We start from the raw sequence: 24,848 nt of genomic DNA on the forward strand, positions 1-24,848 counted from the left end.
CCTACTCAATACGTAGTAGGTAGGTGTAAGAACTGTCAGAAGTACATTTTTAATGTTATTCAAATTAAATGTTTTATTCAGAAAGAAAATTATTTTGCATAGAAAAATAATGAAAACTTTTATTATTTTTAAATTTGTGTAGGTCAAAACGATAATCACGTTATTTAGACTAGGTTTCATCACCTCGTTTTCTCAAACAAAACCGCCTAAGAAGGGAAATCAATTGTCACACTCAATACATGATAAAAGTTTACGAGAACTAGCCAAATTGAATGTCGGCCTGTTAATTCAATGGTTAGTTTTATGAATGAAACCCTATGTTATTATGAGTATCTCTCCTAATAATAACACAGGGTCAGCTTTGCTTTTCTATGGGTATTACAGCTGTTTGGCTTATTCATAGAATTGAGATTCATATAAAGTGACAGGTTGCTAGCCTGTCGCCTAAAAAAGAATCCCAAGTTTATAAGCCCATCCCTTAGTCGCCTTTTACGAAATCCATGGGAAAGAGATGGATGGTCCTATTATTTTTTCTATTTGTGCCGGGCACCACACTGCACTCTTTCATTCAGTCATGTAATAGGTAATTCATGTAAGTAATAGATAGTGGATGGATTTAAAATAAATCCACTCCCTCTCTTCCCCGTGAATGTCAAGGACCAAACTCAAAAGAGCTGCATGACACATATTATCCAAAAACTTTGATAACACACATACATATAATCACGTCTATAACCCTTAGGGTAGACAGTGTACGCTGAGTGTAGAGCTTAAAAAAGCCCGCCTTAAATAACACTTACTAAAAATAAAAGTAAATTATCTAAACGATTGAGTTCCTAATCTTATCTTTGTAATTCACAGCGTAAAAATATAAGAGCAGTTTCATTCCAATCCGAAATCTACACAGTACACACTCATAGTCTAGCTACACTAGATATTTATCCACATTTTATTTAAGTAGTAAAGTTGTCCAGCTTCATCTATCTTTAGAAAACAAGATAAATTAATGAATAAGTTATAAGTACGCACGAACATTGCTTATTCTAAGTACGCAATAACGATAGTACAGAAAAGACACTTCATAATTTAATAGCATGAGTAGGTTGGTGAATGTGGACGAAAAAAGTTAACGAAAAAAGGTGCAGGACTCTTTCGAGCAAGATGTTATCGTATGCATTAATAGTTTTTGACGACCAAGGGAATTATAAAAATACCTTATTTTTTTAAAAACTTCATTATTAACTCGTAGTCATCTTGCTTGGGGAGAAGTCCAGGTTCATTCATCAACACTATGTTATCTTATAGTACTCCTTACTGTTGATTGTAACTTACAGTTATTTAGAACGAACATAAGCATCATTCAAATTATTTTATACCCATAAGCCTTTTCACTAATTTCGGTAATAGTTGCATTTATTTAATTATGAATATTGTTTATTTATTGTAGTTTTTCTGTATGTTTATTATAATTATTTTATTTCATATTTTGTGTAGGCATAAATAATTTATTTAGTTTGACCCCACATAAAGTTATCTGTCAGATGCCAATGGTTAACTGGTAGATAATACTTCTAGCATTAAGTCCGCCAATTATGCTACATATTATATTTTATTATGTACAATAAAATTTAAATAAAAAAATAAAATTGTTCGAAGTTCACATATAATGGAAATTAAATCTCTCGTTTCTATTCATATTTTTTATCCTGGTAAAGGGTCAGGTCAAGAGTACCCGAAACCGCCGAGTTTGCATGAAGAGAGTTATGAATGTGGATGAAGCGAAGGAAGTGTGCAGAGATCGTGGCAAGTGGAGAGAGGTAGTCTCTGGGAAAGAGGTTAATTTTATGTATGTATGTATTAATATTTTTTCATTAGGACTGGGCGCTATGCAGAGCGACCTTGAAAATTAATATTTGGACGAAACATACTGGTTTGTATGATGGATTATAATCTGTTTAAAAAATAACGAATGAGCACGTTGCGAATAATGACTTTTCTATTCAACAGACGAAGAACTTTCCAGATAAATCACACAATATGTAATTCTGTGTTCTTATTATTTTGTGGTAGCGATTTATCGGACCGCTTTCGCAGGAATCTTTAATTGAACAGTAAATCCGCCGGTTACCCTGTACTCGACGACTTTATTACCGATTTTACTCGAATTGGATATTATACTGAATGGCGAAATACGAAGACATTAATATAAGGCACAAGTATTGATTGTATTTTATTTAATTGCAGTCTTTTACTCGTTTCGAGATACGTAATCACTGTATTACGCCGCTCGGAGGTAGAAAGACTGTTGATTTATTTTAATTTCATGGTTTCATGTTTTTTTTTTTGCTTAATGTTTAATATTCCACCTTATTATACGTTTTAGGTATAAAATATTAAATTATTCGGAAGACCGGAAGGGTTAGTGCGAGTTTTACTCGATCAAACGTGTCGAGCAAACAAACGCGAATTTGTATGTGATTTGATCAGCGCCACCTAGTGGTAATAAATAAATATATAAGGGATAAATTACACAAATTGAGTTAGCCTCGAAGTAAGTTCGAGACTTGTGTTACGAGATACTAACTCAACGGTACTATATTTTATAATAAATACTTATATAGATAAACATCCAAGACCCAGGCTAAACAGAAAAAGTTATTTTCTCATCATGCCCTGGCCGAGATTCGAACCCGGGACCTCCGGTGTCACAGACAAGCGTCCTACTGCTGCGCCACAGAGGCCGTCAATGCTTGTTATCTCCTGTGCTATTAAGATCTTAAGATTTCTCGACTAAATTGTGAACTAATGACGTTTCGCTCTCCACAATTTCAGAACGGATGCACCGCGTTGCAGCGCGCAGCCGCTGACGGCCACGTGGAGGCGGTCCAACTGTTGCTCCAGCATGGAGCGAGCCCCAACAAGCAGGATCTCGTTGTAAGCATCTTTTTTCGTATGCTTTTGACACAGCAGTCGCTATCAGGCGTGTTTTTGAGGCGCGCGTTTTTTTTTTTCACAAAAGGATACTATGTTTGTATCGCTCATTGACGTTAACTTAACCCAATTTTAATGATATTTAGTTACTACCGCTTCCAAAGCGCAGGTGTAGAGGAAGCTGCGGAAGAAAATTTTAACCGGACGACATTCTATACTAATATAATAAAGCTGCAGAGTTTGTTTGTTTGAACGCGCTAATCTCAGGAACTACTGGTTTGAATCAAAAAATTATTTTTGTGTTGAATAGACCATTTATCGAGGAAGGCTTTAGGCTATATAACATCACGCTGCAACTATAAGGAGCGAAGAAATAATGGAAAAATTTTTATCCTTGAGGGCTTCAATGATGCTCGAAATAACTTTCACGCGAACGAAGTCGCGGGCACAGCTAGTTAAAAAATAAAAATCTAGGCCGTGGACAAATGCACGCGTTGTACTCAACATACAAAAATGGTTTAACGATTTCAATACAAATATTAGGTATTGCACTGTTTCACGCCGGTTATATCAAATTAGGGTTGCCAGGCTTGACCAGGAGATAGCCTGGCTGTTTGTTTGGCTGTTCAGCCAAAATTTACGGTATCCTGCTTTTGTCAAGCTTTTTATATTGCGGATCGAAACTCAAGAAGTAACTCAAGAACAACACAAGATGTTTACGACATCCTGTCATAAAACTGCATCTCTAGACCATTTTTTTATTTTCCAGCATGGCAACACAGCAACGCACGAAGCGGCGTGGAAGGGCTACTCGCGATGCGTCGCCATTTTGGCCGCGGGGGGCGCCGACCTCTCGGCGAAGAACGCGGGCGGCTTCACCCCCCTCCACCTGGCCTGCCAGAACGGCCATAATCAGTCCTGCAGAGAGCTGCTATTGGCTGGAGCGTCGCCTGATGAACAGAACAATGTGAGTAATAAATATATGTGTTTACATATAAATATAACCGTGCCGTGTGGTTCCCGGCACCAATACAAAAAATAAAAGGACCACTCCATCTCTTTCCTGTGGATGTCGTAAAAAGCGACTAAGGGATAGGCTTACAAACTTTGGATTCTTTTCTAGGCGATGGGCTAGCAACCTGTCACTATTTGAATCTCAATTCTATCATTAAGTCAAATAGCTGAACGTGGCCATTCAGTCTTTTCAGGACTGTTGGCTCTGTCTACCCCGCAGGGGTTGTGGACGTGACCATATGTATGTACATATATAAATAAGTGTTGCCGATCGACAGTCCACTATGTTGAGTAAAAGTAATACTATCGATATATATCGATAAATAATTTTCCAGGTCAACTATATATAGTAAAATTATCGATAGATAGATAGCTAATATCAATATATAAATACGGGACAGATAACGCAGATTTAATTAGCCTCGAAGTAAGATCAAAACTTGTGTAACGAGACACTAACTCAACGATACTATTTTACATTAAATGATTACTTATAAAGATAAAAATCCAAGACAAACAGAGATTAACTGGTGTTACACGTTTCAGTACGGCGACACATCCCTGCACACCGCGGCGCGTTACGGCCACGCCGGAGTCACCCGCATCCTCATCTCCGCGCAGTGCCGCGTCTCCGACCAGAACAAGAACGGGGACACCGCTCTTCACATCGCAGCCGCCATGGGCCGAAGGAAACTAACCAGGATCCTCCTAGAAGCAGGCTGCGACAAGTCCCTCAAGAACCATCAGGGAGAAACCGCGAGAGACATAGCGACGAGGAAGGACTTGTCTGAAATTATTAATATTCTTAACACTCCAATCGCTAAACAACCGAAGAGGAAAGAAAAGAGGGACAAAAGCAAGGAGCGGGCTATAGACGAACCTGATGCTGGAATTAAGAAAAAGGATAAAGACAAGAAGAAGAAGAATGTGCATTTCGAAACGCCTAAGGTTTCTGTTCCTTGGTCTCCGTATGGATGCCACTATTACCCTGATACCAAGTTCTTCCCGAAACCTAAGCTGAGCTCTCTACCCACCGAACCCTTAAAGAAAGGCGAGCAGTACTACTTAGATTTGGCAGGGAACATCAAAAAGGGTCCCATTGGCGCCGGATACACTTGTTATTGTGCTCCGTTCTTCAAACATATGGAGGATAAATTGAATGAAGATAAGAAAGATCTGAAGCGTCACATAGATCGAGCTCACGAGCGATTAGACCAAAAAGTCACGGATTTGGAAATGAAAACTCAAGGACAAATATCTGAGTTAACAAGATTCGTAGCAGCAGAAAGAGCTATGTGCAAAGAAAGACACAAACACTTGGAACAGTGGCTGACAAGAGGAATGATGTTCAGAGCATCAGAGAGAATAAGAAAGTTAGATTATAGTCCGAAAGGCTCCCTAGATATAGCACCATTGAAACGGACGAGGAGTTTAGAGTTGCTAGATACCCACGCAGAAGAATGGAGTAAAGTTCATAGAATAATTAAGAACTTTAATCAAAACACAGAGCAATATGAGACAAACACCAAAGATCTGCACGATAAAAACAAAGTCACATCGAAGAGTACAGAAGTTTTGGACAGTAGGAGATCGCCTGAAGGTCCTAGGAGAAGATATTTGCTTAAGAATTCAAGGAGCAGCGATCACTTGGATTCTGGTCCTAGCAGAAGTTCCAGATCGCCCCATACTTCCGTGTCACACACTAGTCCCGTCCGAGATGGTAATTTGCAAAGTGTCACTGCTGAAATTCACGTCAAAGGCTCCAATAAAATGTCAGTTTCCCAATCGCCCGTTTCAGTTGAAGTACAACAATATAACGAGCGTTATAGATCACCTAGTCGACAATCTAATCTGAAATCTCCGAGTGGAAGCAACGTGACACCGGAATGCAGAAGTGATGCGGAAGGAGATAGAAAAACTCCCACCAACGTACCTGTATGGAAGAGCCAAGTTCTTCAAAGAACAGCCGACGATATTAGGAAAAGAGTGATAATTGAAAAGGAAATGTCTGATGTGATAGCGCGCGGGAATACGAAAGCTATGGACATATCACAAGACGGTTATGTTAGGCTTAGAAAGCAAACGAGTGATCCAAAAGAACAGGGTGTAGACAGAGGATCTAGGAAGTCTGTACAAGAACTCGTTGCGCAAGTTGAGAATCAGCAGAGATGTCAATCTCCAGAACCTTGTGTTATGCCTCTACCTCGAAAGATAACCCCCACCGAAACGCCAGAAGCCGTTAGTCCAGTAAATGTTCAACCACCTTCAAGTATCCTTAAGATGCCTCAACAACCACAAAGACCCGCTCCAGTACTAAAGGAAAAGCCACCGAAATCCAAACGTTTTAGCTTACACAATCTAATACCCTTCCCCACAAGAAAAACCTTTCAACCGCCACCTAGAGACAATGGGAACAATTCTGAAAGTAGCGATGAAGAAGACAATCCGATCCGAAGTTCAAACCAGCCAGGGCTGATGCGGAACTCCAATTTACTGCAAACATTACCGCTGCCAAACTACGAGACTATGTCAAACAAATCTTCATCCCCTGCGCCTCACATCCAACTAAATCAAAACCTTTATGCTCATGAAGTAAGACCGGTTATACCAAAAGACGCGTACTTCCATGAGATACCAAACAGACAAATTCCCCACCAAATTCCTTACAGAGATATGATGGAAAACAGCGTTCCATTACCTCAGTACAATTCAAAGCAACCCCAATACGATTATAACGAGACGGGTCTACCACAAAACCAAATACAGGGCCGAAACAGGAACCCTTTGTACCACCACCAGACCGGAGTGTTTGACGCCATGATGCAGGATCACATCATGCGTGAAATGGAGCGAATACCCCACTGTTACAGTGACCATTTGGACCAGAACACGGAGGTAGAGATCGCAAAACAAAACGACCACTTTCGCGGTTACTACGATAACCATGCGCCAATGTACGGAGGGAAACCACTATCAATGAACAGGAAACCTGCGCCTGATCATAGTTTATTGCACAGTAGACTTCAATCCTTGGCTATTAATACTCATTTGACGGAAACACAAAGTCAGGCGGACAGGGAATCGCATAATGACTCAGGGTATAGCACGAAGGTTTACGGTAGTTCTCAGGGTCCATCGCCAAGTCTGTCAGGTCACGCAGGATCTGATAATCTTTCTGGACAGAGGATTAATGTTTCCCATGGGAAGATAGGCGGCCAGATTGGGAGTTCTAGCTTAGTCTGATAAATGCAGTTTCCACAATCGTCGTCCTAAGACCGAGAGAGGATTTCCATTAAGTTCATGTTGCATGACTCATTTTAAGAAAAAAAAATCTGAACCTGGTTAGGTACGAGAAGCACATAAATAAGTAGAATCAAAATGGCGGCCATCTGAGCAAGTGTGATCACAGAAATTCGGAATACTTATTATTAAATCTAAGATTGTCACCTTAAATATGCACTGAACAGGTCAATTTATGTGCCAGGCGCTGTATCATATCTAATGGCAAATAACGATGAGGAAATTCAAGATTTAAATGAGTTTCACATGCATGTTTCTTGTTAATTTGTCAACTACAGATGCACTACAATTAAGATTATTCAATGCCTAATTTGATCACAATTTAGACACGAATTAACCAACATTAGATTTATTTTTTATACTCATAAAGAGAATTCATAACACCAAGTTCACTTTAAATATGTTTAATTCAACATAATGGCGACCATTAAGTGCCTATACTACACATAACTAAAATATAAGGAATCTACACCATTGACCTATAATTTTATTCACTGGATAATCCACCTGTCTAATATAGTACCTATAGCTCATAATACGATGCAGTTCTTCATACAAATTTTGTGAACTACCCGAAGTAGGTAAAAAATGGTGATACGCAATACATACATACATAAAATCACGCCTTTTTCCCGGAGGGGTAGGCAGAGACTATATCTTTCCACTGATACGCAATCTGGGCTATTATTTGGCATATTCACAAATTGAAAATTAAAGACAATCCAGTGACTATTTAATTTTAAGAGTCAGTGAAATGCACGGACTTACATATCATGAAATTTTAATATAGTACAAAAGTAGATATACGATGCCATGTATTTACAATAATTAAGTAGATATAATATATTTAGTGTTTCCTGTTTTTAATGTATATTTGCTGTGTGCTTTGCCAGTTTTGTTACGCCCGAATATTCAAACACATTTAAAAAAAAAACAATTAAAAAAATATTTGTCATTCAAATTTCACAGCATTGCTTGGAAGAAATTTTGAACGAAACATCTTTATACTTAATTTGGTTTAGTATTAGAAGGAGCACTGAGGTCTGAAGTACAGGTTATACCTATGTACTCGTACTTTAATATTATTTAATATTAAGTATTTACTGCTTTTCTGTTTGGTCAAACAAAGGAATTATTATTAAAATATATATATATATTATTACCTAAGGAAAGAAAGTAATTATAAAACAAAGACTCGATTAAAAATATATTATAATTACATAAAACATCAATTTGCTTTGGGGATTAAAATCCTTTCCCTGTTTTTGTGGTACGCAGCAAATATATTTGATACGTACTTTTATTTTTTGGATTTGTTTAAATATTCCGGCGGGAACTTTTTGCATTGTGTAAAATAGATATTTATTGTGTTTATTTTATGTATGTTTTTGTAATGTACTTATTGATAATTTGTGTACCGTTTCTAATAAAATGCACTTAAGAAGTGTCACAACTAATTTGTGGTTAATAATTTTTTCTCCAGTAAATACAGAATTTATACGAATTTTTAAAATAGTTACCAGAATAGACAAAAATCGAAGAAGACAATAAAAACAATTGATTTTGTATTACCTAAAATAATTTATTTCCATAAAATTACAATACAGCTCTTTCACCCCAACTCTTCTCGCTATAAAACTCTTTAATGCTACTATGATACAAAGGAATTCCGCTCAGCACAGAACTTTTCGCGCCAATAATTTTCACAGCCACATAGTCGCCCGGTTTCGGAACAGTTTCGCCGCCATCTTGATTTTGAACCGCCATTTTGTCGAACACCACTTTCAAATACAGTTCGTTTCTGCCCATTATTTGGCCAGTTTTGTTAATAGTACCCTCAATAAGAACTAAATGGGTGTTCCCTACTTCTTTTTCGTTAAGCAGTTGACATTTTCGCCGATATATGTCTATCATACGGTTGTGTCGATCTTTTTTCACAGCTTCGGGCACATCGTCTTTGTATTTGCGGTGTGCCAAAGTTTTCTGTAAAAACACACAAATATGTAAGTTGTATACAATTTTTATAATGTAAGAATGTGTATGCGCGATGGTATAGTCTAGTCGTAAAATGAATCTTTCTTTAAATGTTTCGACTGGTACGGAGAGTACAATTTGATATAGAATGAAGAAACATTTTATAAAGTTAAAGTCGTGTATTAAGGCCTAAGGTCTGAATAAGGCCTATTTGAATGTTAAGCCTTATTCGAATTAATGATAGAAAACTATTTTTTTATACTACATACACACAAATAATATACATATCTACATAAAATGACACCTCTTTGGATGACATACATACATACATTATATGAATAAAACGCGCACGTAGTTGTTACAATGATCCGATCATTGTAACATGAACATGATTTGAAACATCCGATATAAAATAAAGATACGTTACGTGCGCGTTTAAAAATATTATAACGCAACGCGATAGTTTAAAATCAGTTATACATACATATATACATATAACCTACCTCTCTCATGCTGTAAGGGAACAGGAAAGCCATATTGTAATCCACTATCTCCATCAGAGACAGCGTCTCCTGGAACTCCTCCTCAGTCTCGCCGCAGAAACCGCAGATCATGTCCGTTGATAAACCCACTGGTGACAATCATCAACATATTAGTTGGACACCGACAAGATACATAGATATTTACATACATACATATGGTCACGTCTATATCCCCTGCGGGGCAGACAGAGCCAACAGTTTTGAAAAGACTGAATGGCCACGTTCAGCTATTTGGCTTAATGATAAATAGAGATTTAAATAGTGACAGGTTGCTAGCCCATCGCCTACCTACCTACCCCGCAAGGGATATAGACGTGACCATATGTATGTATGTACAGGACAAATTACATAGATTGAGTTAACCTCGAAGTAAGTTCGAGACTTGTGTTACCAGATATTAACTTAACGATACTATATTTTATAATAAATACCTACTTATACAGATAAACATCTAAGACCCAGGTCAATCAGAGAAAGTTCGTTTCTCATCATGCCATCACCGGGATTCGAACCCGGGACCCACTGTGTCACAGACAAGCGCACTACCGCTGCGCCACAGAGGCCGTCAGTAGTCAGAACTGAAATTAACAAAAAGGTATGCAAACAAATAAATTGAAACTGAAATTATTACAGAGGCCGTTTAAGCTAACCTTAAAGTACCCGAAACCGCCGAGCTTGCATAAAGAGAATTATGAATGTGGATGAAGCGAAGGAAGTATGCAGAGATCGTGACAAGTGGAAAGAGGTATTCTCCGCCTACCCCTCCGGGAAAGAGGCGTGATTTTATGTATGTATGCATGTATTCAGCTTACCTCCCGGAATAGTCCTGCAAACGTGTTCAACCAACTCCAGGTAAGCCTCCCTGGTGTAACCGCGCCGCATTCTCTCCAGCACAGCGCTGGAGCCAGACTGTGCTGGTAAATGCAGCATCTTGCAGATGTTGGGACGTTCAGATATTATTTGGAGCACCTGATACATTCAAGTTTTGTTCTGGACAAACAGAAATCTGACCGGGCCTCTCCGCAGAAGTGAGAGACAACATAGATACATACATAGGCTCACGTCTATATCCCTTGCGGGGTAGACAGACCCAACAGTCTCAAGACTGAAACGCCACGTTTAGCTGTATGGCTTTATGATGGAATTGAGATAGTGACAGGTTGCTAGCCCTACAAGAAGAATCCTAAGTTTATAAGCCTATCCCTATCCCTCAATGAGTCCGGGGTGCCAAAGTCCCAATTCAAAATCTTGGTTCTGAAGGTTACAACCAAGATTTTGAATTGGGTAAGTCAGCATTTTACACGAAGCGACGTTTGCCGGTGAAGGAAAACATCGTGAGCAAACCTGCACATTCGCGCAACTGAATGTGTAACCATGATCCAATGAAAACAACAATATGCCAGCCCATGATATTTGAGAAAAAGAAGAGAATAAATAAAATAATATATAACCTCATCAGGAAAATCCTTGGGGTGAGCTGCTGTGAACCGTATTCTCATCTCAGGGTCCACAGAAGACACTTGATCCAGAAGATCCGCAAACCTGAGACCGCCTTTCTTGTTTTTGTACACTGTTTTAAAACCTATAAATAAAAATTAAAAAACTAAAATTCATCTAAGTTAGTTATGTTGTGTAAGATACTTGTAAACTCCACAAAAATGGCGAAAAGATACTTGTAATATAAATTACATACATACATATAGTCACGTCTATATTCCTTCCGGGGTAGACAGGGCTAACAGACTTGGAAAAGATTTATAGCTCCTGTTCAGCTATTCGGCTTGATGATAGAATTGAGATTCAAATAGTGCTAGCTCATCGCCTAAAAGAATCCCATGTTTATAAGCATATCCCTTAATCGCCTTTTACGACATCCATGAAGAAGAAAAAGAGCGGTCCTATTCTTTTTTATTAGCGCTGGGAACCACACGGCACAATATAAATTAAACAGCTAAAAAATATATTATTTCTGCAAAAGATCGAAATTACTTTTATAGAATGTTTAAAAACTGTGTTCTTGGTCCTTATTAAACCACTGTGGTTTAATAAGGTCCTAGCAGAAACTTTGTTTGTTCCTTTTGCTTTCACAACATTGGTTGACGTGGAATAAATAACTTAAAAATTAGTTTAGTGCCGCTTCCAAAGCTTCAGTGCAGAAGAAGCGTAACAAACTGCACTGTGGCATTTCTACAATAACATCAAATTAAGAATAAGAATAGAAATGTGGACGAGAGAATACAATGATTATGCATGATGAATTGATCTAATTAGAATTAAAATAATTTTAAATGGAATATCAAATTTAAATAAATATACATAAACTTATTCTGTGTGGTTCCCGGCACCAATATAAAAAAAGAATAGGACCACTCCATCTCGTTCCCGTGGATGTCGTAAAAAGCGACTAAGCGATAGGCTTATAAACATGGGATTATTCTTTTAGGCGATGGACTAGCAACCTGTCACTATTTGAATTTTAATTCTATCTTAAAGCCAAATAGCTGAAGGTGGCCTATCAGTCTTTTCAATACTGTTGGCTCTGTCTAGCCCGCAAGGGATATAGACGTGACTATATGTATGTATACATAAACTTATATACCTTTCGCCATCTGCGTATCCGTTTTCTCCGTCAGCCGCGAGACATCCCGGTAACTGTTCACGTTCTGCCCCAACAGCGTGACCTCCCTGACCCCCTGAGCCGCGAGGTGGCGCACCTCGTCCGCGATGGAGCTCACCGGCCTCGACCGCTCTCGGCCTCGCGTGAACGGCACTATGCAATACGTGCACATGTTGTCGCAACCGCGCATTATTGAGCTGCAAGTTTATATGTATAATCACGTCTATATCCCTTGCGGGGCAGACAGAGCAAATAGTCTGAAAGGCCAGTGATGGAATTGAGACTCAAATATTGTCAGGTTGCTAGCCCATCGCTTACAAGAAGAATTGCAAGTTTGTTAGCTTTTCCCTTAGTCGCATTTTACGACATCCATCGTCTTACTCTAAAGTGCCGAGAACCAGACGGTACGGAACTCGTTGTTGGTATTCAAACTAAAGTAGGGCGGACTAAAAAGGCCCACTGTATTAAAAGGCCCATATATAAAAAAAAACATTAACTAAATTTATATTCGTAGCAAGGCGATCCCTATTGAATAAATGATCAATAGAAACACAAAGTACTTAATGCTACTATACTAAATGCTATTTGGCTATAGCTGAATGTGGCCTTTCAGTGTTTTGATGACTATTGGCTCTGTCCACCCGGCAAATTTAAATACCCGCATAGACGTGACCAACATGATTACCAGACATGTGGTTGTCATCGTCCTCAGAAAAAGGATTCCAGAATCTAGGAACAAGGTCCCAATTTGACCTGAGATTCATTTGTGAAGAAGGGTTCCTTGATAAGTAAATCATTATAAAAAAAATTTGCCAATTATCAGCAACAAGGTTTATCAAATGCTTAAATAAACTCATTGGCATTATGCTTTCTCCTTCCTCCGGGAAGTAAATGTGTATATATATAAGTGATATAAGTGAATGAAGCGAGAGAAGTATGCAGGCAAGTGGAAAGATGTAGTATATGCCTACCCCTCCAGGGAAATAGCAGAATTTTATGTGGGTACGTAATTATTTATCAAAAATACCACTCACATAAATGCGGAGACACTGTCCTGGTTCAGCCTCACAGGTACCACGTCAGCGTAGGTTTCATCCAATGACAGTAACACGTTGACTGCAGTCTGTCCACTCTCCGTCAGTGCCAGGAGGCGAGGAAGGTCACGATAGCTGTCTGGACCAGCCACTAAAAAATTATATCATTTTTTATTTTATTATGCTTGACATTAGTCACGTGCAATTATAGAATTATTCATGAAAGAAAAATAGGCCAGGCAGTATTACAAAATGACAACAGTGTAAAGTTACACTGTTTTCGTCACTTACAAGTTACTTTGGGTAAGTGCCCAAAGGCAAACCTAACTCTGTATGAAGAAGGGTAATTTTTTTTTTTAATATTTGTAGTCCTCAATACAACTCACCAACATCAACTGCTCTTTCTTTCTCTATCAGCTTTTCTTTTAGTCTTTCCGCCATACATCCAAGTAGTCCTATCTTCACTGGTGTCCTGTTAAATCTTGACTGAGCTCGACGACGCTTGAACCCTCTTAAATGGTCTAAACGGTGCCAAACCTTTGACTCTGCACCTTCCCTTATAGCACACGTCATTACCAGAAAAATGTCAGCCTCCTCCTCGACGTCCGTCTTCTCGAAACCTTCCTTCTTCAGTATAGACCACACAATATCTGTATCATTCAAATTCATTTGACAACCGTACACATCGAAGAAAACTTTCCGTTTTGACGTATCCTGGATATTATCTGGCAAGTAGGGTATGTGAGGAAGTTCAGTAAGAACTGGTTCAGATGATCCAGTAATGAATTCTTTCAAACCAGGCCCCTGTTTTAATTTCTCCTTCATCAATGTAGGTCTCGGTGAATCAGTATAACATTGGCATTTTTGGTACGATTTTAACGTGATCGGTTTCACCCAGCGGTACGAACGGCGCAAGAATAGCATTTTATTAGCTAATTCCTTCGTTCTGAAAGATTTTGGTAGGATGGATCATCAAAATCGAATACAATCTAAATAAAATATTTCATAACATAACCTCAAAACCATCAGCTCAGCTAAGCCGTTTGGACATCAATAAAATGTCACTGTCAGTGTCATTGAACATGGCTCCATCTTTTAGTCTGTGATAAAGTCCAAGGTCTCTATTGTGTCTATGGTATGCTATTAAAAAAATCTAAAAAATTAAAGAAAATGGTCGCCTGATTGACTGACATTTAGATATCCAAAGAGCCAAAAATATCGGGTTGTGACTGACAAAAAATCTGTTTATTGCGTTTATTGTGAAACAATCATTGTGAATGTTATCCATTAATAGTGAAGTCGTAATGAACTAATCTTTATTAAAATTAAACGACAATGAGCAATCGTTATCAAAGCCACAGCACAGGTATTCGAATATTTTGAATTTAACTTAAAGCTATTTCCTTTTATCAGCAAACAATCAAGTATTTTGCTTGGTTTTTTATATTTTTATTTATCTTTGCCAGTGTTTTCACATTGGCAGGGTCGTCTAGATCCTCGCGTGATGATTATAGGGTGCAGAAAGAGGAGCGTGATGGCAGAGACAAATACAGGAAGGAAAAAAGGCGAACCAGGTCTCGTTCGAGATCCCCTACAAGGACGTACTCACCCCCAAGAAGCAGTAAATCAGAAAGATCTAAAAGCAGAGATTATGAAGGTGATTTTTTTCATAGTGATTGTATTTGCCTCCATTTCAATTCATAGTATTATGTAGTTGTGTTGTGATTTTACTATCAAATAATGATTTAAAAACAGTACCAAAATGTTTAATGTGAGACTTGTTTATCAAATTTTTTGTAAATAAAGAATCAAAGTTACGTCGGTATTATGCAATCTAAATAAATCACTCATTAGAATCTACTAAGTATTTTCTGAGGTATTAAATTTTCTATCTTAAAGTTTGTCTATGTCTTAGTTTTATTAAATTAATATTTTCAGAGAGGAAAATTAGTGAAAAGAATGACTGGGAGGATTCAGACGAGGAAGTCCCACCACCTCCCCCTCCCCCTCGCATCACTAAGATCTCCATCGACTTTTCTAAACCCAAAGCTCCCATCAAGATGAACTTGGGTGGATCAGCTAAGGGACCGACCGCCCCGCCAAAACCTACAGTAGCCTCGGTGTTCAACGATGATGATGATGATGAGCCGGAGGAAATGCCCGCTGAAGCCAAGATGAGGATGAGGAACATTGGCAGGTTAGTAAAAACATTCGGGGTGTATAGACCTGAGGCTTCCAAAATGGAGATAAAAATAATCAATTTTGTTTTTTTATCACCATAAAATACATATAAGTATTTTGAATTGGCACTATATAAATACTTTGGTTTGGGATTCTTTTTTAGGCGATGGGCTAGCAACCTGTCACTATTTGAATCTCAATTCTATCATTAAGCCAAATAGCTGAACATGGCCATTCAGTTGGCTCTGTCTGTCTCTGGGATATAGATGTGACCATATGTATGTATGTATGTATGTAAATACTTTGCTTCATCTCTATTCATTCAAATACATCTGTCCATGAATAGGTAGGACAGCCAAGGCGACGGAACACAACCCTTGCCCCCCTTTAAATTAAAACACTTGGTATGGACTCAGTAAATCCTAAAACATATATGACATAGAAACTTGCATTATGAAATACTAACGATACTATATTTTATACTAAATACCTACTAATATAGATAAACATTCAAGACCCTCAGAAAAAATTCATTTCCCAGCACGCCCTGACAGGGATTCGAACCTGAGACCCACTGTTTCATAGAGAAGGGTACTACTGTTGCACCAGAGGCAGCAATCAAAAAACAAGCACTGTAAACCTCATAATAAGGATTTCAGAGTTGCATTTCATTTTATATTACCTACATACACATGGTCACGTCTATATCCCTTGTGACAGAGCTAACAGTCTTGAAAAGACTGATAGGCCACACTCAGCTATGTGGCTTAATGATAGAATTGAGATTCAGGTTGCTCGCCCATCGCCTAAAATAGAATTAAGTTTGTAAGCCTATCCCTTAGTCGCCTTTTACGACATCCATGGGAAAGAGATGGAGTGGTCCTATTTTTTGTTGTACTGGTGCTGGGAACCACACGGCACATTTTTGATATTCTTATAAAATATTCTTCCGCACAGGGAAACGCCAACATCAGCCGGTCCAAACTCTTTTGGCAAGACGAAGCAGGGCTTCTGTGACGCCAAGAAGGTGTTTGAGAAAAACCTGAAGCAAGCCCTTGAGACCGCTGAGAAGCCGGGCATATCCAAGTTTCCGCAGACTATATACAAGATCAAGGGACCTTGATAATGTTGTTACGATATGAACAGAATTAGGTTACCGCTCATTAGTTTCAGTTTGAATCCGTACTAATGTTTGAAATAGAAAAGCATGTTTGTGTATGCTGTAAGTATTTGAACTATTATAATTTGACACACACTTAGTTGGAGTACAAATACAAAGTAGCCAGTACTGGTGGTCATCTCAGAATAAATAGTGTTACCATGGAGTTTGCTATAAAAACTACCAATGTACGCAAGCAGAGCTGCAGGAAAAAGCTAGCACTAAAGGAATTGGTTATTTATTTATTTACATACATATAATACATATAATATGTCACCGATAAATAACAAGCTTGTAATCTTTCGTAGGAATCTTAACGAGACATGAATTGTATGAACCACATTTCAGTAAATTGATAAACTTACCGATTTCACGCGTAAAATAATAATATTTTATTGACCATTGATCGCTACACATAAACAAATCGGTTGCTCGTGTGTTTTGTTCAGTTTTTTAATGTATAACGAAACTAAATGGACTGAATATTAGTACATGATGTCAGTTAAAAGCGGTAACCAAAAGTCTCAATGCTTGGTTTAGTTATTGTAGTTTTGTAATCATATTAAATATATTTTTTCTTTTAATATGATGATATTATTATTATTATAGTTTACTTAACTGTGTCATAAAATCGTCGGCCATTTTGTATTGCTGTTCTTGTCTTACAGATAGGTTGTACAAGAAACGGCGATATAAAACGTTTCGAACGAAAATGTCTCTTATCCGCGCGCGACATGTAATATTAAGACTTGATCTGTCTAAATAAAGGTATGGAATTAATATTACCATCTTAATCAGGAAAATCTAAATAATATACTGGAAAATGCTAATATTATTCAGATTTCTATGAAGCTGAGCGCGGCCTGTCAGTCTTTTTAAGACTGACGGCTCTGTCTACCCCACAAGGGATATAGACGTGACCATATGTATGCATGTTTCTATGATCAACTTGTCGCGCGCGAGCATAGTGGATTTTTAGAGGCATCCCTGTTTGTAAAACATTCTGTAAATAAGTGTTTTTAATTCAAATATTACGATTAATAGTGTTCATTAGTACACGTGATTTCGTGAGCGTCTCCTCATAGTTTTATATTAAACTAGCGACCCGCCCCGGCTTCGCACGGGTGCAAAATTTTAAAAAAAATTATACATAAAAACCTTCCTCTTGAATCACTCTACCTGTTACAAAAAAACCGCATCAAAATCCGTTGCGTAATTTTAAAGATTTAAGCATACAGACAGATAAAAGACTTTGTTTTATACTATGTGGTGATGCTTATTTCTAAATAAGTCTTAGAGATAAAGCGGGAAACAATGTCTTGCTTGTTATTTTTACTGTTGTAGACCATTTGTTTTAAATTCGTATACAGTACTGCTTATATACTTTTCAATGTCTTGAACTTCAAATACCTACCTACCTACTAGTTACAGAAAGTTTTATTCAGAACTTTATAATATAATACTTAAAACTTATATTATTTTCTATTCCAGAAATTGTTTTATACATTGTATAATGTAATAAAATAGATTCTATGCTCAGATCGGTCTTTGATTTTCCTTCATTGTCTCTCGGGAAAAATCGATGAAACCCAGTAAGTGGACAGAGATTAAAATAATGTTATTTGCCATGTGGTTGCTCTGCACCAATAAAAAATAATAGGACCACTCCATCTCTTTCCCATGGAAGTCATATAAGGCCACTAAGGGATATGCTTATGGGATTCTATTAGGCGATGGGCTAGTAACCTGTCACTTTTTGAATCTGGAATTTTATCGTATATATAGTGGTCTATCGTTTTTTCAAGACTGGTGGCTCTGTCTACCCCGCAATGGATTTAGACGTGACTTTATGTATGTACCTATGTTATTTTATACATGAATGTTAGACGCACTAAATGTAACAATTATTTTACGAGATAATGGCATGAAACACCCTTCATGTGGTTTCTGGCACTTTAAAATTGGACCAGTCCATCTATTTCAAATGGATGTAAAAGACGACAAAGGGTCCTATTCTATCGTTTATTTCTTAGTTTGGATTATCGGATGACGTTATTGAAGAAAATGCTGCAGTGCAGTTTGATATCGCTTCTTGTGCACTGAACACTGTGCAATTAAAACGTATGCTAGGTTTTAATTTATCCACCGTCAACTAAAATTTTATTTATTCGACGCTAACAATGTTGTGAAACCATAACTATTATATTAGTGATGTAGGGATTTTCTTATCGCTTCAGTGATGTTCCCCCATACCACCGAGAAATCTTACTAATAGAAGTAGGTAGCGATTTTTTTTCCTAATAAACTTACTAATAGTAGGATTACTCTTGTGAACCAGCTTTTTTCACATTACTTTCGAGATGACCATAATCATATTTTTAAACATAAAAAATATTTTTGGAAAATTCTGATTCGCCATTGCTCTACATATATAAATCTTCTTTATTAGTGGCGGAATGAACTGGTTCCATGTGGAATGAATCAAGATAAACAAAATTAGTGGGGACGGGAAAAGCGCACGAAGGGTTCAGTACCATGAAAATAAATTTTGAATTGAAAATATTGCAAGCTTGGGTTTCTTTGCATTCCTATGCAGCTTTTCAACATGGTCAGAAAAATATTAGCTTGTTGGGCACACTCCCGCATGTTGATGCTATGCAGGGACTGTACAATTTGTATATTAAATTTTAGTTGGTAATCATCTTTTTTCTTTCTTTTTTATAAGTACCTAGTTTTAGCTTGTACTAGAGGCCGCCCGCGACTTCGTCCGCATGGAAACCCTATCAATCCCGCGGGAACTCTGAGATAAAAAGTATCCTATGTGTTATTCTGGGTCTTCAGCTACCTACATACCAAATTTCATGGTAATCGGTTCAGTAGTTTTTGCGTGAAAGAGTAACAAACATCCATACAAACTTTCGCCTTTATAATAGTAGTAGGATGTTTACAAAAAAACAGAACAAAAATAAAAACACCAAATTGGTTTTTTAGTTTTTTATTGAAGTTCACTTCCTCTGTACATTCTGTGGACGAGCCATGTCCCTGGGGAAGGTGCTCTTGGGCGGTGTCCGGATGCGCCTGTCCTTCTTGGACCTGTTGCGGACCACTTTACTGTGGATCGCGCAAGAGACGCAATAGTGGAGCTTAGCGTATAACTTGGGCAGCTGGAATGCTGGAAAACATCAAGAAAATAAATTAATTTTGGCAATTTGAATAATCATAGGTAAGATTTACAAAATTGATGGGCTTGTCCATTGTGTGACATCTCAAATCTCACACACCACCAGGCCTATCCCAACACATATGTAAAATCGCAAAGGTAAATATTTCATGGATTGGAGAATATATACAATCTCTGGCATAGAGCTGCTGTTCCCCAGGCATACCACCTAGCCCAGCAGGAAATCTTCCATTTTTGGCCTGAACTATTGCTCCCGCTACAATAGCAATATAAATACATCTGAAGTAACAGCTAAATAGTTGCCCAAAATGGGATACAAATAAATATCAATGAATTGCAAGAAATCTATTTCATCTACAGATGGATGATAAAGATGAAAGTATTTCAAAAGATGATTTACATGGTGGCTGAGAGTTCTGAACGAGAAGTTATGCTTTCTCTATTCTAAATTAAATTTAAGGATCAAAAGCAACTGAGATTTTGAAACCATTGGTTGTAAATAAAAGCAAATTGAATTAGGTACTGCCCAGTACCCGAAACCGTCGAGCTTGCATGAAGAGAGTTATGAATGTGGATGAAGCGAAGGAAGTATGCAGAGATCGTGGAAAGAGGTAGTCTCTGCCTACCCCTCCGGGAAAGAGGCGTGATTTTATTTATGTATGTATGTACGCCCAGTCCAACCTTGGTCACATGCAGACCTTGGCTCCTCTACAGAAGCTCAACCGGGACGATGGCCAGGATAATGCAGATCAGACAGGAAATAAATTGTCGTCAAATCCATGTTGTTTATTTCAGACATAGCAATCCAAAGAACGTAAAAACAATGCATCACTTACAGGCATATACGGAGGCTTCATTGATATCTCTGACGGCCGCCGCTTCAACGATATTCCTAATGACGAACTTCTTGATCGCTTTGTCCTTTGGCACGCAGCGCGCGCAGTTGGTGCATCTTACGGCCTTAACGTGGCCTCTTCCGTGCTTGGCACGTCCTCCATTACGGCGTTTGCGAGTCTGGAAACATAAATTCTTGATGAACTGGATAATCCCAACACAAGCCACATGCTCTTAAATTTGACAGCCGCTTAAGCTTGAGGTACCAGAGACCCTATTCAAGAATTAATGTTGTACGTGACTAAACCAATAATTTCTATTGAAAATGGTTAAAAATCACGTGAAATTTTACACGATTTCAATGTATTTACAACAAAATGTTACGCACCATGTTTCTAACCTCCGATACGGTAAACGAAGAACGATGAAAGAGAATTTCTGAGCATAGACACGCGTTTGACAGCAAGACTTCATTTCCGTTTTATATAATGTTGCCCTATACAACTGCTTCCGTCAGTTCGTTTTCATTTACAAGTATAGTTAAACCATTACCTTTCATGCTTTTTAAGGCGAAAGTGTCAATTTACAATGGAAAGTCAATGAAGGTAATAAATGTAGGTAATAACACAATTATTAGTTTGTATATCTATTAATATTTTGCGAGAATAACATTCCTTCAAAAACCATTTGGTCTAAGGGATTGAACGACGGGTTTGATCAAATCTATGGAAAAAATTGTTTATGGTGAAAAACAAAAATGGACACGTTTTGTTGACAAGACAATCATTCATTTCATTCAACACTGACATTTCTTCACTCAGTCATCATCAATCATCAACAAAAAATTATCTTTTCTGTCACGAAGAATTTCTTTCAGTGCTAATATTATTTTTGTTGCTAGTAGATTCGTGAAATTTCGTTTGTTTAGCTTTTTTGCGACCACAAAACAAAGTGCAACAAATATGTTCGATAGGTGTTCATAATCGGCACTAACTTTGTAAACTTCGTCATCGTGTTCGTCCTCGGTGCTTATCCGTAACTTTTGGTTACAAATCAACGTTTGTGAAGTGAAATGCTGTGCAGGTAGTAATTAATCGTGAACCGCGTGTGAAATGTCACAACATGGATGTCCTGAGAGACTGTCGAATAGGTCGAAAGGGTTCCAAGAAGATGTCCCAAGTCAGCAGACGATGGAGGTGCTGGTGGAAACCCTTACGGGAACGGCATTTGAAATGACTGTGTCACCCTCAGATACCATACTAGCTATCAAATCCAAGATATTCAGGGTTGAAGGTGAGTTTTCGATATCTATATTACACAACATTTCAATTTGCCATTGCATGTTTTATTATGCGTCACAAAAGTACAACAAAGAATATCGCGGTATTTTGCGACACAATCGCATGGCTTTTACTTTTAAAACCTAGGTTAACACCATAAATACCAAGTCCAGTTTTCATGTTGTTGTTAATGCAACAGTAATTAATTTAAAGAGGCAGATAAATAATTGATTTTTCTACATTAAACAAATAATTCTTTATTATGTTATTATGTAATATTAATCAAGAATGAAAATGGCTGAAGCAAAAAGTACCAAAACAATTTAAAAAATCCACTGGAGTTTATCATGTTATTAGTTACAGCTGAACCAACACCACCCAACACCTACCACCTCAGCATAAAAACTATTTACCCAGTGCGGTGGTATGCAACCTCAACCCTAGCTTTGACACCTTTTAGCCTTAAAATGAATATTTCATTTGTGTCACATGCTCAAGTCATACTGTATAAATTTATTAAATAAAGCCATATGTACTAAGAAATGGTTAGTTATTCTACACCCAGGTTTATATTGTGTGAAACAACTTTTCATTTAATTATAATGTTTTAACAACACACATGACAAATATTTATGAATTCTTATCATTTAGATTATTTCAATATGGTAGGCTAGGCATAATAAATTCCACATCTTTTCTATCAATCAATAATGCTAAGATCTTACAATGGCATTAAGGCATCTTTAATTTTGTGGTATTTTCATATTTCACGGGCTAGCAACCTGTCACTATTTGAATCTCAATTCTATCATCAAACCAAACAGCCGAACGAGGCCTATCGGTCTTTTGAAGATTGTTGGCTTTGTCTACCCCATGAGAGATATAGATGTGACTATATAAGATTCAAAACGGGCTAGTTGGTTGCCCATCACCTCCAATGACTACAATATACACGGGAAGAGAACTAGCGTACACTGTATTCTTTCTTCACTATGAGACCAGCATGGAAGGTTATCTAAATTATTATTATTAGAACATGCAAAACATACTCCAGCATGCTGTAATTCAGATCAATAAGATGTTACTTTTGTACATTTGAATTGTTGCCAAAAGCTCATTCTATGGTGATCTGATAATTTATTGGTATTGGTAACAAACTTAACTGAATATGGCCTTCGGATCAGTTTTTTAAAGTAAAGTAAAATGTAAAAAATTATTCAATTAAAATCAAACAAAAAATATACATATAGGTACTAGCTGTGCCTGCGACTTTGTCCCTGTGGAATAGTTATTTTGTGCATCATTGAAGCCCTCGAGGAGGAATAATCTTCCCTTTTTTTTTACATTTTTAATTACTTCTTCGCTCCTAATAGTTGCAGCGTGATGTTAAATAGCCTAAAGCCTTCCTCAATAAATGGTCTATTAAACACAAAAAGAGTTTTTTAACTGGAACCAGTAGTTCCTGAGATTAGCCCATTCAAACAAACAAACTCTTTAGCTTTATAATATTAGTATAGATATGAGTACAATAATAAAAATGGTCTTTACGAAGGGTACCACCTAATGCTGGCTGTATATATCAAGTATACTATATATATATATATATGTGGCTGGCTGTGAACAACCGGTGCTGATCTTCTGGGGGTGCTATTCGCGACTATATTCTCTGTCTACCTGGTAAGGGGTCTTCTTCTCAATCATTCACTTATTGCTATCATCACTTATTGACGTCACATCACTTAAATCTAATTATAACTACTACCGCTTCCAAAGCGCATGTGTACAAGACGCGGCGGAACAAACTACACTGCAGTTCCTCTTTTCCTGACACCGTTCGATAGGGGTCATCAGCGGGGCTAGCATAGCACGCGCGAGACAGTTTTTATCGCGCGATAAACTATCGCTGTCACGTTTCACGTTATAATAAAAGGCGAAACAGCGATAGTTTAACTCGCGATAAAAACGGCCTCGCGCGTGTTATGCTAACGTAGCTAAAAGCGTGGATATGTGTGATGTATGTATGTAGAAATTATATCCATAGCAAATAAAATTAGCCTTGAACTGGGTCAAATCTTAAGAAAACAAACTGATTGAAATGTTTATTTAATACGACCTATTTAAACAGAAAACATTGGTGTGTAGGTGTGTTTGTATTTAGAAAAGTTTATTGCTATAACACCAGCACTATCTGAATCTCAATTCGATCATTAAGCCATCTAGGTGAATGCGGCTTTTCAGTCTTTTTGAGACACTTATAGCTCTGTCTATTCCGTAGGCAATGGGGACGCAATTGGCATACCAAGTTTATTAATAGCATTTCCCTTGATCGGCTATTATTATGGGCTTGTGTTCGGAAATAGCTTCATTTGCAATATAATTTGTTTTAAATTAAATTACATATATCTACTACCGCTTCTAAAGCGCAAGTATAAGACGACGACTACTGTGGCGCAGCGGCAGTACGCTTGTCTGTGACACCGGACGTCCCGGGTTCGAATCCCGGCCAGGGCATGATGAGAAACGAACTTTTTCTGATTGGCCTGGGTTTTGGATGTTTATCTATATAAGTATTTATTATAAAATATAGTATCGTTGAGTAAAGTATATCGTAACACAAGTCTCTAACTTACTTCGAGTCTAACTCAATCTGTGTAATTTGTCCTGTATATATTTATATTTATTTATTTATAAAAGAAGCGGCAACGAATTACACTGCAGCATAGCAGACATAAATTTACAAAATATACAGGTCTTTACCGGGGAAGAATATTAATTGTCTAGATTATATTTGTGCCGTGTGG

General features: G+C 37.6%; 5 protein-coding genes across 5 annotated transcripts in view; 3 read left to right on the plus strand and 2 right to left on the minus strand.

Annotated features, from left to right (window-relative positions):
* The window catches only part of LOC106137196 (uncharacterized), an 85,039-nt gene extending 76,368 nt beyond the window's left edge, over nt 1–8,671 (plus strand). Inside the window, exons 4-6 of the mRNA XM_013337989.2 lie at nt 2,833–2,934; nt 3,701–3,898; nt 4,492–8,671. Of these exons, the coding sequence (XP_013193443.1) occupies nt 2,833–2,934; nt 3,701–3,898; nt 4,492–7,188 (2,997 nt within the window). The 3' untranslated portion in view covers nt 7,189–8,671. The remainder of the gene's footprint in view (nt 1–2,832; nt 2,935–3,700; nt 3,899–4,491) is intronic.
* A 149-nt stretch (nt 8,672–8,820) lies between these two features.
* On the minus strand, nt 8,821–14,450 carry LOC106137195 (CDK5RAP1-like protein). Its single transcript, XM_013337988.2, has 7 exons — nt 13,799–14,450; nt 13,413–13,563; nt 12,361–12,575; nt 11,213–11,343; nt 10,574–10,730; nt 9,723–9,850; nt 8,821–9,228 (listed from the first exon to the last, which is right to left on the minus strand). The coding sequence occupies exons 1-7, from the start codon at nt 14,334–14,336 to the stop codon at nt 8,842–8,844; spliced, it is 1,707 nt and encodes a 568-aa protein (XP_013193442.1). The 5' UTR covers nt 14,337–14,450; the 3' UTR covers nt 8,821–8,841.
* Nucleotides 14,451–14,555: 105 nt separating this feature from the next.
* On the plus strand, nt 14,556–18,291 carry LOC106137194 (PEST proteolytic signal-containing nuclear protein). Its single transcript, XM_013337985.2, has 4 exons — nt 14,556–14,778; nt 14,896–15,069; nt 15,351–15,609; nt 16,551–18,291. The coding sequence occupies exons 1-4, from the start codon at nt 14,748–14,750 to the stop codon at nt 16,714–16,716; spliced, it is 630 nt and encodes a 209-aa protein (XP_013193439.1). The 5' UTR covers nt 14,556–14,747; the 3' UTR covers nt 16,717–18,291.
* Nucleotides 18,292–19,731: 1,440 nt separating this feature from the next.
* On the minus strand, nt 19,732–21,257 carry LOC106137187 (small ribosomal subunit protein eS26). Its single transcript, XM_013337976.2, has 3 exons — nt 21,156–21,257; nt 20,770–20,947; nt 19,732–19,924 (listed from the first exon to the last, which is right to left on the minus strand). The coding sequence occupies exons 1-3, from the start codon at nt 21,156–21,158 to the stop codon at nt 19,758–19,760; spliced, it is 348 nt and encodes a 115-aa protein (XP_013193430.1). The 5' UTR covers nt 21,159–21,257; the 3' UTR covers nt 19,732–19,757.
* Nucleotides 21,258–21,580: 323 nt separating this feature from the next.
* Nucleotides 21,581–24,848, plus strand: part of LOC106134456 (uncharacterized) — a 28,154-nt gene continuing 24,886 nt past the window's right edge. The window contains exon 1 of the mRNA XM_060948820.1: nt 21,581–22,060. Coding sequence (XP_060804803.1) covers nt 21,880–22,060 — 181 coding nt within the window. The 5' untranslated portion in view covers nt 21,581–21,879. The remainder of the gene's footprint in view (nt 22,061–24,848) is intronic.

Source organism: Amyelois transitella, chromosome 17 (assembly GCF_032362555.1).
Source record: "Amyelois transitella isolate CPQ chromosome 17, ilAmyTran1.1, whole genome shotgun sequence".
Taxonomy (NCBI): domain Eukaryota; kingdom Metazoa; phylum Arthropoda; class Insecta; order Lepidoptera; family Pyralidae; genus Amyelois; species Amyelois transitella.

Coding starts and splice junctions, on each gene's coding strand:
- LOC106137195 (XM_013337988.2), bottom strand. CDS start 14,336: ATGCTATTCTTGCGCCGTTCGTACCGCTGGGTGAAACCGATCACGTTA. Junction 13,564..13,798: donor AGAAAGAGCAGTTGATGTTG/GTGAGTTGTATT, acceptor ATAATTTTTTAG/TGGCTGGTCCAGACAGCTAT. Junction 11,344..12,360: donor GGATACGCAGATGGCGAAAG/GTATATAAGTTT, acceptor TTTTATTTATAG/GTTTTAAAACAGTGTACAAA.
- LOC106137187 (XM_013337976.2), bottom strand. Junction 19,925..20,769: donor TGAAGCCTCCGTATATGCCT/GTAAGTGATGCA, acceptor GATGTTTTCCAG/CATTCCAGCTGCCCAAGTTA.
- LOC106137194 (XM_013337985.2), top strand. CDS start 14,748: ATGAGCAATCGTTATCAAAGCCACAGCACAG. Junction 15,070..15,350: donor TAAAAGCAGAGATTATGAAG/GTGATTTTTTTC, acceptor TAATATTTTCAG/AGAGGAAAATTAGTGAAAAG. Junction 15,610..16,550: donor AGGATGAGGAACATTGGCAG/GTTAGTAAAAAC, acceptor TCTTCCGCACAG/GGAAACGCCAACATCAGCCG.